General features: G+C 40.7%; 1 protein-coding gene across 1 annotated transcript; it reads left to right on the top strand.

The window, feature by feature from the left end:
- Positions 1 to 3,591: 3,591 nt before the first annotated feature.
- LOC109064789 (E3 SUMO-protein ligase ZBED1-like) lies at positions 3,592 to 5,331 on the top strand. Its single transcript, XM_019081818.2, has 3 exons — positions 3,592 to 4,127; positions 4,638 to 4,797; positions 4,889 to 5,331. The coding sequence occupies exons 1-3, from the start codon at positions 3,592 to 3,594 to the stop codon at positions 5,273 to 5,275; spliced, it is 1,083 nt and encodes a 360-aa protein (XP_018937363.2). The 3' UTR covers positions 5,276 to 5,331.
- Positions 5,332 to 13,446: the final 8,115 nt, after the last annotated feature.

The raw sequence follows: 13,446 nt of genomic DNA, 5'->3' as shown, positions 1-13,446 counted from the left end.
GATGCAGAAAAGCTAGTTCATGCATTCATGACCTCTAGACTGGACTATTGTAATGCACTGCTAGGTGGTTGTCCTGCATCCTCAATAAACAAGCTACAGGTAGTCCAAAATGCAGCGGCTAGAGTCCTTACCAGGTCAAGAAAATATGATCATATTACCCCAATACTACAGTCTCTGCACTGGCTACCTATTAAGTCCTGTATCAGTTACAAAATATTATTACTTACTTATAAGGCCCTTAATGGCTTAGCTCCTGCGTACCTAACTAGTCTTCTACCACGCTACAACCCATCACGCTCCCTAAGGTCACAAAACGATGGACTTTTGATAGTACCTAGGATAGCAAAGTCCACTAAAGGAGGTAGAGCTTTTTCACATTTGGCTCCCAAACTCTGGAATAGCCTTCCTGATAATGTTCAGGGTTCAGACACACTTCCTCTGTTTAAATCTAGATTAAAAACACACCTCTTTGCCCAAGCATTCAAATAATGCATCTCATAATTTTGGACTGCAGTTATATCTGATCAAATGTGCATTATTATTCTTTAGCTTGGGTTAATCTAATTAATTTTACTTGGCTGGAACAGCAGCTACGCTAATTATGTCTCTATTTGTTTCTCTGCTTTGCCACGGGATTTACATCCCGTGGTAACTAGGATTTACACAAGCTCCAGTCTGGATCCAGAACACCTGAGAAGAGATGATGCCAACCCCTCAGAGGACCTCAGATGATGCTAACCCAGAGACAACATACAGAACTACCACATTTTTCTATAAGTTTGATTGCATAATTGCTGTTAATAGTGTTAATCGTCTGTTTGTTTACGTCTTTTATTGATTTTTCTGAACATTTCTGCCATATGCACATGAACTGACAGTCATCACTAATAAGCTACTACTAAATATTGTAGAAACTTAATTTTCTGTAAAGTTGCTTTGTAATGATTTGTATCGTAAAAAGCGCTATACAAATAAACTTGAATTGAATTGAAAAGTTCCTAGGGTTTGCCAACTTTTACCGCAGATTCATCAAGAACTTCAGTGTCATTGTCGCCCCACTGACGTCTGCGTTAAAGGGTAAGCCCACACATTTGAACTGGAGTGAGAAGCGGATGGAGCATTTAATACGCTGAAGAAAGCTTTCTGTGAGGCACCCATTCTAATCCATCCTGATCCTAACAAGTATTTCACTGTCGAAGTCGATGCCGCCTCTACAGGTGTCGGAGCTGTCCTTTCCCAGCAGCAGGGGAACCCATCCTGTCTTCATCCTGTGCTTACTACTCCTACAAGTTCAACCCAGCGGAGAGTTACGACATCGGAAATCGGGAGCTGAGGAGTGGTGACACTGGCTTGAAGGGTGCACGTCATTTACGGTACTGACAGATCATAAGAACCTGCAGTATCTATGCAAGGCAAAGAGACTAAACCCTTGACAAGCCAGGTGGGCCCTCTTTTTCACCCGTTTTAATTTTACCATCTCATATCACCCGGGTAATAAGAACTGTAAGGCAGATGCCCTGTCTAGACTGTTTTCCTCAGTGACACCTCACCTCCCGAAACCATCCTGCCTGAAAAGGTGTTTGTCTGTCCCATAGAGTGGAGTGAGGAAGATCACATCCCCAACACACCGAATGCTCCGCCGGGTTGTCCAGCTGGTCTCAAGCATGTACCCTTGCAACATCGGACACCGCTTATAACCAAAGCTCATGTCTCTCCAGGCACTGGTCATCCCGGCATCCATTAAAATCTCTTGCAGCTAAAACATTGCTTCTGGTGGCTCAACATGGCAGAAGACATCAGAAGGTTCGTGACTGGGTGTAAGGAGTGTGCAATTGCGGAAACACCTAAACATCTGCCCTCTGGAAAGCTCCGTCCTCTTCCTATCCCCCGTCATCTTTGGTCACATCTTGGAGTGGACTTCGCCAAAGACTTGCCCCCATCTCGAGATAACACCTGCATATTCGTGGTGGTGGACTGATTTTCGAAGATGCTGAGACTGATACCCCTTATGGGATTGCCGACTGCCATGGAAAGTGCTGAACTTTTATTCCAACATGTGTTCAGATATTTCGGCATCCCTGAGGACATTGTATCAGAGGTCCACAGTTCATCTCCCGAGTGTGGAAATCATTCTTCAAACTTCTTGATGTGACCATAAGTCTCTCTTCAGGCTATCACCCCCAGACCAACGGCCAGACAGAGGAAGATCCAGGAAGTGGGTTGCTTTCTTCGAACCTTCTGCCATAGCCACCAGGACTCTTGGAGCCAGTTCCTGCCCTGGGCAGAGTACGCACAGAACTCTCATCAGCAGACCAATGGCCTCACGCCCTTTCAGTGCATGCTCGGCTACCAGCCGCCCATGTTCCCGTGGACCGGATTTGCCAGGTCCTCCTGCACTCACAACCAATTATCTCAGACCACAATCACTTGACTTCTAATTTGCAGCACCTGTCACTCATCACGCACTCACTATAAAAGCCAGCCACACACTGTCCAGTCTCGTCTGTTACCTTGTGTATACGTTTGGACTACACCGGACTCTCTTGCCTCTTAGAGGATTCTATCATTGTCAAGTGGATACTTTGGAATACCAAATCCGCCATTCTACATCTGGTGGCTCTGGAGTGTCTGTGTGGCTGTGGCTTTTCCCTGGACTGCCATTCTTCTCTCATTTGCCATTACCATACTTTCAATAAACTGTCAAAGTTGAGGTCACATCTGTCTTCGTTCTCTTCTTATGTGACACATACTATTTAACAAATTATAAGGTTATTTATGAAATAAATGCTGTAGAAAATGCAGTACTAATTGTTAATGAATTAACTAATAGGGCCTTGTTAACTTTACATAAAGGGACTTTACTATAAACCTTAACCATGACATTTAATCAAATTGATATTTTAACACCAAGTTTTTGTCTCCCCAAAAAAGTTGCCCCATGTATCATCACCTTAAGAGTGCTGGATATACTTCTTAGCTAAGATTTGGACAATAGCAGTGCCCGACTGACTGATTCGATCATCAAAGTGTTTTTGTGAGTTATAGCAATGTTGTATTTTTATCTTGGAGTTTATGACCAAACTGAATCATTGTCTCTGTCTTTCCATGCCTCTTATACACTGCTGTTTCCTCTTATACATCACTTGATGCAGGTGTTTGACTTTGCTTAATTACATATTCACTAAGGCTGAACGATTAATTGCATTTGCGATAATATCGCGATATGAGAAAATGCGATTTTCTAATCGCAACGTGCATGATTTGAGGTGGGCACGTGACGCGAGCGAAAGAGCGGAGAACTCGGCTGCAACAACTTTTCATCCTGTCAGTTCATCTTTAACCTGTAGCGCAATGGCCTCTGCCTCGACGGAACAGTCAGTAACTGACACAGCTGCGACTTTAATCTCAAAGAGGAACAGCACGTCGGTGGTGTGGAACTATTTTGGTTTCAAAAAAGAAGATGCTGCACAGCTTCAGGTGTTATGCAGAGCATGCCGTGCTCCCGTTGCGACTTCACGGGGTAACACTACAAACTTGTTTCAGCACTTAAAAAAATACCACAAATCAATGTATGACAGTTGTATGACCAAAATGCCGAGCACCAGTGCGCCAGACAGGCCAAATACCTCAAGACAGGGATCACTGACCGAAATGTTCGAAAGTGTCACTCCGTATGAACGTAATTCAAAACGGCACGGGGAAATCACTCGGGCAATAACCGAGTTCATAGCCAAAGATATGATGCCTCTCAGCACGGTGACCAAGCCTGGATTTGTGGCATTGACATATACGCTTGATAAACGGTACAATATACCCTCCCGTACATACTTCAGTCAGACTGCAATACCGGAGCTGTACAAAAAGTGTAAAGAGAAAGTCGCCGCGGAGGTTAAAACGGTGGAGTTTTTTGCTAGCACTACAGATATGTGGTCAAGCCGCACAGCTGAGCCTTACCAGAGTCTTACAGTCCATTTTATTGATGAAGATTTCAACCTCAGAGCTCGCTGCCTACAAACTACCTACTTCCCAGACGACCACACAGGGGAAAATATTGCAGCCGGGAGAGAAGGGCTTGCCAGCTGGGATCTCCACGAGGAGAATCACGTCTGCATCACGAGGGACAACGCGTCAAATATGGTTCTGGCTGCGCGGCTTAATGAATGGACGAGGCTCCAGTGTTTTGGGCACAGATTACATCTTGCCATTGGTAAGTTATGTCGCGTGTGTGTGTGTGTGTGTGTGTGTGTGTGTGTGTGTGTGTGTGTGTGCGTGCGCGCAAAAGAGAGAGATGCGTCGATTAGTAATAAGCTGGATACAAATATATAAATTATGTGTAGTTGGGGATTCATTAAATTAATATTTCCTCCCACTCCTTTTCTAATATGTAAATTGAAATATTATGTTTTGATTTTATGTCTGTTGTGGAATGGCCACCTGCATTTTTGTTTTTTTGTTTGTTTTTGTTTTTTTACATGTTCTAAATAAACACAAAAAGTGTGTGTGTGTGTGTGTGTGTGTGTGTGTGTGTGTGTGTGTGTGTGTGAGAGAGAGAGAGAGAGAGAGAGAGAGAGAGAGAGAGAGGACAGGGGTGTGGATGTGTGCATTTTAGAATGACAGAGAATGTGAGTGTGTAATAGTGATAGCCTTGGAGACCCAAACATCCAGGAGCTTTTGGATGTTGCCTGTTTCCTGGACCCTAGGTTCAAAATACAGTACATCAGTACTGACAACATCCCTGCTATCAAGACCCGACTGAAGACAGAGATGGTAGACTTAGCACAGCGTACATATCATCGGGTAAATGATAATTATGTATTTCACAAAAAACACAATTATTTTTCTGTAAAATCTAACTGGAAAACTAATGGCTGTTGTTTTTATCTAATAGGAGAAGAGGTCTCGTACTGAAACTGTTCAGATGCCTCAAAGTGCACAGCCCTTGGGGGAAAAGGCGAAGAGGTCTCTTGGCAGTTTTTTCAAGACCAGTGCAGCCTCTCCTTCTTTGCCTGTTGAAGATGTCGCAGAGGCAGAGTTAAACAATTACCTGATGACTCCTACCATTGATGGAGAAGATGATCCCTTGGCTTGGTGGAGGGTGCACAAGATCAGCTACCCACAGTTGTGCATCATGGCCCGCAAGTATCTTTGTGTACCTGCCACAAGCGCTCCCTCAGAGCGTCTTTTTAGCACAGGAGGGAATATTGTGACTTGCACTCGCTCATCCTTGAAGCCAGAAAAAGTCAATATTCTGGTTTTCTTAGCAAAAAACCTGTGAGCCACTGAGAACAAAACTGTTGGATCATTATAGCTGGCAGTGCCATACTCGTAGTGAACTTTAGTGTGTGTGGTGTGTTTATTGTTGTGTACTTGATAAGTGAGGTTGATCTATTCCAAATTATAATATTCAAATAGTTTTTGTCTAATTTAAAAGTGCATTTCTCCATTTTTTTATTTATAACTTTATTTATTTTGATTTTACTAAATATTTTCAAAGCAAATGCTGTTGCAGTTGTGTGAAATGTTACTGACTTTGGAGCAGTAAGATAATTATTATTTTTAATTATTTTTTTCTTCAGACTGTAAATTTTGCACACAGTGTTTACAAAGTGCGCATACCTTTGTTTAAATTATTGAAATGCACAGTGGCAAAGCCATAGATGTTTCTGCAACGAGCAGTTCAATAAAAATGTCATTTATTTCAAGTCATACATGTTTTAATTTAATTATAACAAATAGGCCCAGCCTATGGGAAAGAACATTTCACACTAAATGCATCTAATATTGTGTTGGTCATATTTAAATAATTCATTACGTTTTGTTGGGGAAAAAAGAGGATAAAAAAAATCTTTACAAAACAAATCGCATATTAAATCGCAATCGCAATATTGGGGAAAAAAATCGCAATTAGATTATTTTCCCAAATCGTTCAGCCTTAATATTCACGCTTATGACTTAACCTATAGATCATATGGCACTAATTATGTTGGTTTATATATTATGGAAATTGAAGTGACTTTTATTTTTCCTTTCATAGACATTATGTATATACAAACAGTATATTCTACAATAACAACTCAAAAGTAGTTAATGCTAATGAATCTGCAAATGCATGCATGCCATTCATACTCAACTCTCTGTCTCTGTTAATGGTTATCACATTTACTGCTAGTTTGAGGCAAATATATAAATTTAAAAGGAAATGTTCAACTCAAGTAACATTAAGCGGTTGTGTGTGTGTGGGGGGGGTGGCGGGGGTGATTCACTTTGTATGTGCACTGTTGGCTGCTAGCAAATATGCATGCATTTAATACAATATTAAGCTCTTATTCATTTTTGGCTGTTTTTGTTCAAGAAAAAAGATCGTCAATGAACAGTTGATATTCAGAAGAACTTGATGCATAATGTATTATGATTTAAACATGAAAACATGACGTTTTTTCATAAGAGAGAGGTCCACTGCTCAGCTTTCAAGAAATTATGCCTTTCTAAGAACCAGAGCAATAAGTATGGATTTTTATCTTGCCAGTTTGTAAACTATTAGCCCGAATACTAAATACAGTATGTGTTTACAGATTTGCACCAAACCATTTATTGTGGAGTTCTTTCAGTCCTATCTCATAACAGTGATTTTGTAATGCATATACTGAAAAGATAAATTCTGGTATTATCACCAAGTTTCAGTGTGCCTTGAATACTCATGAATCCCTTTATTTGTTTTGTGCCACCCCTCACTGAAAAAAGTGTTTCATTCATCCAATTAAAAAAAATTTAGGGTAATGATTCACATCTATATTTTTTAACTTGAGCCAATGAAAAATAAATAACTTGCCCTTTAGCAAATTTATTTATTTTTCATTGGCTCAAGTTAAAAAATATAGATGTGAATCATTACCCTAATTTTTTTAATTGGATCAATGAAACACTTTTTTTTAGTGCTGTTTTATAGAAAGTGTCATGGTTTTGAAGGCCAGTAGAAAAATCTCTAACAGTGTTTATTTTGGTGATGTGGAAAACACAGATGAAATCATGGAATCCAGTCATAAAGAAAGGGGATTTATATTATTACGTGGAATATCATGGAATTTGGCAAAATTTGGATGGTTAAATAAAAAGCATATGATAAAAGTATACTGAAACATGAGGTCTACCAATATATATATATATATATATATATATATATATATTGGTAGACCTCATGTTTCAGTATACTTTTATCGTATACTTTAGGAATATCACACAATTTTTCTTACATATGTGTTGTACTGTCAGACTCTGTTTCTGTTGTGTGTGTGTGTGTGTGTTTTGCTCCCCATGGGCCTTCCTTGCCCTTATTTGGTTATCTTCCTGTTCCTGCTCCCTGATTGTTTTCAAATTGTTTCCAGGCGTGTCTTGTCTTCCCCCGATTGAGTTCTATTCGTAGGAGTTTTTTTGTTCTAGTTCTTTATCCCGTACTGATCGTCAACCCCTCAGTCTACGTGTGTGATCCTGCCTGTGTTCCTCGTTGTTTGCAAGAATAAATACCTTTGATGTTAATACCCTTGGTTTCCGCACTCCTTCGTCTCCTCGTCTCTGCCACAGTAGGCGAGCCGGGACAGAATACCGAACCAGAATCCTGGAGAAATGAACAGGAAAACAAAACGACTTACAAAAATTTAAATAAAATGGGGAGAGGGCGGCGCCGTTTTCTTTTCTTTTGGTTCGGTATTCTGTCACGGCTCACCTACTGTGACCAGTTCCCCAGTCAAGACCACCGGCTGTTCCTGAGTCAGGTTCACCAGCTGCCGCAACGACAAGCCTGCTGGCCACCGCAATGACAAGCCCGCCAGCTGCCCTAATCACCTGTATCCAAGGGAGGAGGATGAGGAGGAAAAGTCTGTTTACAGCCCTCATCCCAGCCCCAGAGCTCACTCCAGTGATGGCTCCCGATCCTCTGTTAAGCCCAGGTAGGGCTCCTGATTCCCCGTTAAGCCCAGGGAGGGTTCCCTGTCCCCCGTTAAGCCCAGGGAGGGCTCCCGATCCCCCATTTAGCCCATAGAAGGTTAGCCAATCCCCGAGTGCAGCACAGAAAGGGCTCCAGTTCCCATGTCGAGCCCAAGGAGGGCACCAGTCCCCAAGTCTAGCCTGGGGAGGTACACAGTTCCCAAGTTAGGCCTATGGAGGGCCTCCAAGGATGATATTCTCCCCAAGGATTATTGGGGTGGGTGGGATGGGTGGAATGGGTCCATCAGTAGTGGTCGGGCCGAGTGGTGAGGCCAAGGCCATGGAGGCCATATGGCTATGGCATTCTGAGTTCCCTGCTCTGCCGTGGCCTCTTGAACTGCCTGTTCCACCATGACCTCCTGAGCTCCCGGCTCCGCCATGGTTCCCCAGGCTCCCTGATCTGCCATGGCTTCCTGAGCTGCCTGCTCTGCCATGGTGCCCGGATCTGGTACTGCCTTGGAGGTGTCCCGGTTCGATATGATTCTATGCCAAGGGACCTCCAGGACATCCCCCCTCCCACCTTATTGATGTTATGTGGCGTGAGGACACGCCTTCCAGAGGGGGGCGTTATGTCAGATTCTGTTTCTGTCGTGTGTGTGAGTTTTGCTCCTCATGTGACTTCCTTGCCCTTATTTGGTTATCTTCCGGTTCCTGCTCTCTGTTTGTTTTCAATTTGTTTTCAGGTGGGTCTCGTCTTCCCCTGATTGAGTTCTACTTTTTAAGGAGTGTTCTGTTCTAGTTCTTTGTCCCGTATTGATCGTCAACCCCTCAGTCTACATGTGTGATCCTACCTGTGTTCCTCGTTGTTTGCCAGAATAAATACTTTTTATGTTAATCCCCTTGGTTTCCGCGCTCCTTCGTCTACTTGTCTTTGCCACAGTAGGTGAGCCGGGACATGTACATCTTTTTTTTTTTCACAAACAAAAAGGAATTGTTAAATTTCAAATGATTATTTTTTTTAATAAAAGTTTCAAAGTTATATGCATTCATTTGATCATGACAATATTTTGATAATAAATTTGTACTAAATCATAAAACACAGAATCCAGACAAATTAAAACAGAAAACACAGAATCCAGACAAATTAAAACAGAAAACACAGAATTTGGGGGGGAAATAAAACGAAATTTGGGAAAAAAAATAACATGGTTTTAAAAGAGCCCTACATTATACACAGTCAGCTTTAAACCTGGTCCCACATAACAAAATTTACATTTTTTCTCCTATCTATATTCTTAATCACTTACATTAAAGAATTAAGCATGTAACATAACTGTTGTGTAAAAGTCTTGCCAGAAGTCACAGGACACATGCAGCACTGTTTCTTGAGAGTCACCCTCCTGGTTATTAATGCACTGTATGGGTCCTCATGTCAGACATTTGTATCTGAATATGTGCACAGTCAGTGTAGTCAAACCTGAGTGTAAAGAATGTCTCTCATAAATCAAAGCACGACTGTCTGCATGTGATGTCACATCAGTCGGGCCCCTGCGGTGCTGCTCTCTGTTACAGCCAACAAACAGAGCGACTCCGGCCGTTTAGGCTGAACTCAATCATGAGGTGCTCCACTGTTAATCTCAGCGCCTGGAAAAATACTAAAGATGTCTGCCACCACTTTGGTTTGCATCAAGAGCCAGGTAATTCTCTCTCCGGCGCTCCGAAGTAACAAATCACATCTTGAGCTGTCCATCTTTCCATCTGTCTATCCCTCCCCCTCTCGGCCAGCAGAAGATTGATGGAGAGATGCAGGGAAAAATCAATGCTTTCCTGCGAGCTGTGTCATGTTTAGGGATGGCTGATGCGGAGACGGCAGCTTTTCCTGTATCGCTGTGGCCACGGCCTCTCATCCATCCGAGTGAAAGAAGCACGTGGACGAGGCCCTGATTCACTCCATCTATTTCCCTTCCTTTCCTCTCTGACCTGATTTCATTTTGATTTTCCTGCTTTACAGCGTCGGACAGCAGGTGGTAGATGAAAGCCAATGTTCTCTGCGCTAGTGGATCTCTTAACTTGTTTTCTTCAGGACTCTGTTTCCGTGAATATGACTTTCATCCCTATTTGTCATTTTATGGTTAATTATACGCTTACACCGTGCCTGTCGCACTTGATGTCATTCATCTTTCCTTTAATCAGCGACTCGCTGCCATGCTCATTTGTTCATGTATACAGTCAGGGTCCAAAATTAACATCCGGCAAGCGCCAAATGAGAGTAAAAATAGGCTTTGGTGGAAAAACAAAACGTATCGTCACCACTGAAAGATTTAGGCTGAATTGCTACAGCATGTGCCCATATGTGCAGAAGAAATAACATTCAGTTTTTGACACTCTGAATAAAGGATAATTTAACACAGGCATTTAACACACACATCAGATCCTTGCAGCATTAGTGTGACAGTGACGGTCAGTTCATCCCTCTTCCAGAAGCTCCTCGTTTATCTGTGAAGCGGGAATAACGAGGAGACTGACAGCTCTGCCTTCCGCATCTCCTGTCCCGTGCTCACAGAGACGCCAGCCACTCTGACTCTTCCCAAGCGGAGAGAACACACACACATGCACACGTTCCTCCTCGCTTGTTCCTCATCGATCTTGCCACTTTCTATTATTGTCAATCAGGGATTCTGCATCTGGGCGGAAAAGAGCCGCAGAGAGTCATGAACGCTGCTGCTCCATGATTGAGAGATGCCTCAGTGACGCTGGAGCACGACTGAGGCCTGTTGGACACGCCACCGGTGCTTCCCAAATCCACTGGTTTCACCCAGGTCTGTTTTTGAACAAAATCAGTGGGACATGTAATAAAACATATTCCCGAATCTCTCTGATGTAATGATCAGATACTGCTGAGTTTTAAATACATTCCCAGTGATGCCAGTTCATATGAATCTGATGCAATGTGATACTAAAAAAAAAAAAAAAAAAGATTTTGTACATGCCCTCTGTTCCTCTGTACCCTGTTATGCTGACATTTCCCACTTTAAATATATTAATTTTCATATTTGAGAGTGTAATCAACTCAATTTCACAGGAAAAGTACAGAAAAAGTACAGAATGTATGAAAACGTACAAATGAGATCATACAAATTAATACAAATTAGCCACTAATTCACCTAAATGTAAAATAGCTACAAATTGCCATGAAATTAACTTTCTTTTATAGTCTTTATAAGTATTTATGTTTGCACCAATATTGACCTCATTATGAAAAATATTAACAATAAACTTGAAAAATATGTACAGTTCTGTAATATTTTTTTTGTTTTTGAAAGACATCTATTCTGCTCACCAAGACTTCTTTTCATACCATAAAAACAGTGACATCATAGAATATTCTTACAATTTAAATAACTGTTTTCTATCATAATATCTGTTAAGTGTAATTTATTTCTGTGTTCAAAGCTGGATTTTCAGCATCATTACTCCAGTCTTCAGTGTCACATGATCCTTCAGAAATCATTCTAATATGCAGATTTTTTGCTGCTTAAAAAACAGCAATCAAACAACAACAACAACAAAAAAAACATCTGATTATTGTCAGTTCTGAAAACACAAAAGAAAGGTAACTCATTTAAAATAGATTTTTTTTTTTTTGCAACATAAATGTATTTACTGTCTCTTTTGATTAATTTAATGTGTCCTTGCTGAATAAAAGTAGTGATTTCTTAAAAAAAAAAAAAAAAAAGCTGCACCAACCCCAAACTTTTGAATTGAACTGTCACAAAGGACAAAAAATGTTAAATGTATTTAATGTGGTGTGGCGCAGTGACATTTCATCTTATGCTCAACTCCAAAACATTTTACATTACTGAGCTGGCAAACAATCTAACATTGCATGGTATTAATGTTTTATAATATGTGACCAGAATTTACTCATGCTGTATCTGTTCAAACGTTAATGAATACTAAACAGTCTGTAACAAGGTTGAAATAACAGCGCTGCTTATATTATAAAACCTATATGAAATGCAATATATTACATGCTGAAAGAGTAAGTTATTTAGATGCAGTTGATTTGTTAATCAACATAGCATTTCAGCACGTTTTGTCCCCTTGACTCGCCCGTGTGCATGAGTTCTGGTCTCTCGGCGGTGGCGGGCGGCAGCCATAAGCACACTAGATTGATGGACGTGGCACCCTCCCTCTGTGCTGTAAAAGATTATCTGCTCGCCCGCTGGAAACAAAGCCGTGATGGAAATTCGTTGCGCATCATCAGCAACAAAATATCTACACACCGAGACGGGAGTGTGTCATTTTTCATGGGCTATATATTAAATAAAAAGAGCATTAAGGTAAGAGAGCAGAGAGGCAGCGGCGCCCGGCACCTGAGTAATAGCACTAGTTAGTGTTTTTAAAATAGGGCCACTTGAATGGGGGAGATTATTGGGTTTTTATTGGCTGTCAGGAAATGCAGCTTTTGGCGTACTTCACCCGCTGGAGCGCATACTGTTCTGATTAGAGTGCCAGAAAGAATGAGAAGAAATGGGACGGACGCTCTGAGTAGCTACAACTGCGGTTAGAAAAGGACAAGGAGGGAAAGATATTGTTTATGAGATCATTTTTTTGAGGTTTTGAGGTTGATTAGCTGTTTTTCTTGCATATTAGTGACAAGTCAGTGTGAAACAAGACTCGTGGAAGATTATTGCTAAAGTGAAAAATGTAAAAAAATAAAAATAAAAATAAAAGTTTATTATTAGAAGATTATTTTTATGAAAAATGCACAAAAATACTATTTTCAAATTTAAATGAAATATATATATTTTTCAAAACTTGTTTTACTCTAAAACTGCAAGAAAATCAACGTCATAAACAAACTGTGTTCCAAATTTGAGGTCAAATCACAAAAAAATGAAAAAAAAAAAAAAAAAAAAAAAAAATCAGTAAGATTTTGTTTGGGCGCCGTACCAAACGTTTCCACTAGTTTAAATTTGTTTCCTATTCTTTTCCAGTGCATTAATTTTTGACCACGAGGAGAACAAGTGTAACTTGTAATTTTTAATTAAATTACTTATTTTTTATTTATTTATTTTCAGGACCATTTAAACTTTTTGAATCATGTCTATGATTGATTGTTTGATTGATTCACATAACAAATGCCAAAACCTTTACCCAGTTTCATACCCTTCCAATAAAGTTAAAAATGTAAAAAAAAAAAATAATAATAATAAAATAAGAAAAAAAAAAAAAAAAACATAAAATGACTGAAGAGCACCAGAGGGTTAACTGCTCCAAGTTGTTGGGTGGGGCCTCCATGGATGGGATTTGTTGGTCGAACACATTCCACAAGATGCTCAGTTGAATTGATATCTGGGGAATTTGGAGGCCAAGGCAACACCTTAAACTCTGTCATGTTCCTCAAACCATTTCTCAACCATTTTTGCAGTGTGTCAAGGGTGCATTATCTTGCTGAAAAAGGCAACTGCCATCATTGCCATGAAGGGATGTGTGTGGTCTGCAACAATTTTTAGGGTAGTG

Source organism: Cyprinus carpio, unplaced genomic scaffold (assembly GCF_018340385.1).
Source record: "Cyprinus carpio isolate SPL01 unplaced genomic scaffold, ASM1834038v1 S000006605, whole genome shotgun sequence".
NCBI lineage: Eukaryota > Metazoa > Chordata > Actinopteri > Cypriniformes > Cyprinidae > Cyprinus > Cyprinus carpio.
Note: the sequence above shows the minus strand (reverse complement) of the source record. Positions and strands in the feature narration are given on the sequence as shown.

Excerpts from the sequence above, each read along its gene's own strand:
- LOC109064789 (XM_019081818.2), top strand. The coding sequence starts at position 3,592 with ATGCCGAGCACCAGTGCGCCAGACAGGCCAAATACCTCAAGACAGGGA. Across the intron at positions 4,128-4,637 it reads TGCATCACGAGGGACAACGC|TGATAGCCTTGGAGACCCAA; the intron begins GTCAAATATGGT and ends AGTGTGTAATAG. Across the intron at positions 4,798-4,888 it reads CACAGCGTACATATCATCGG|GAGAAGAGGTCTCGTACTGA; the intron begins GTAAATGATAAT and ends TTTATCTAATAG.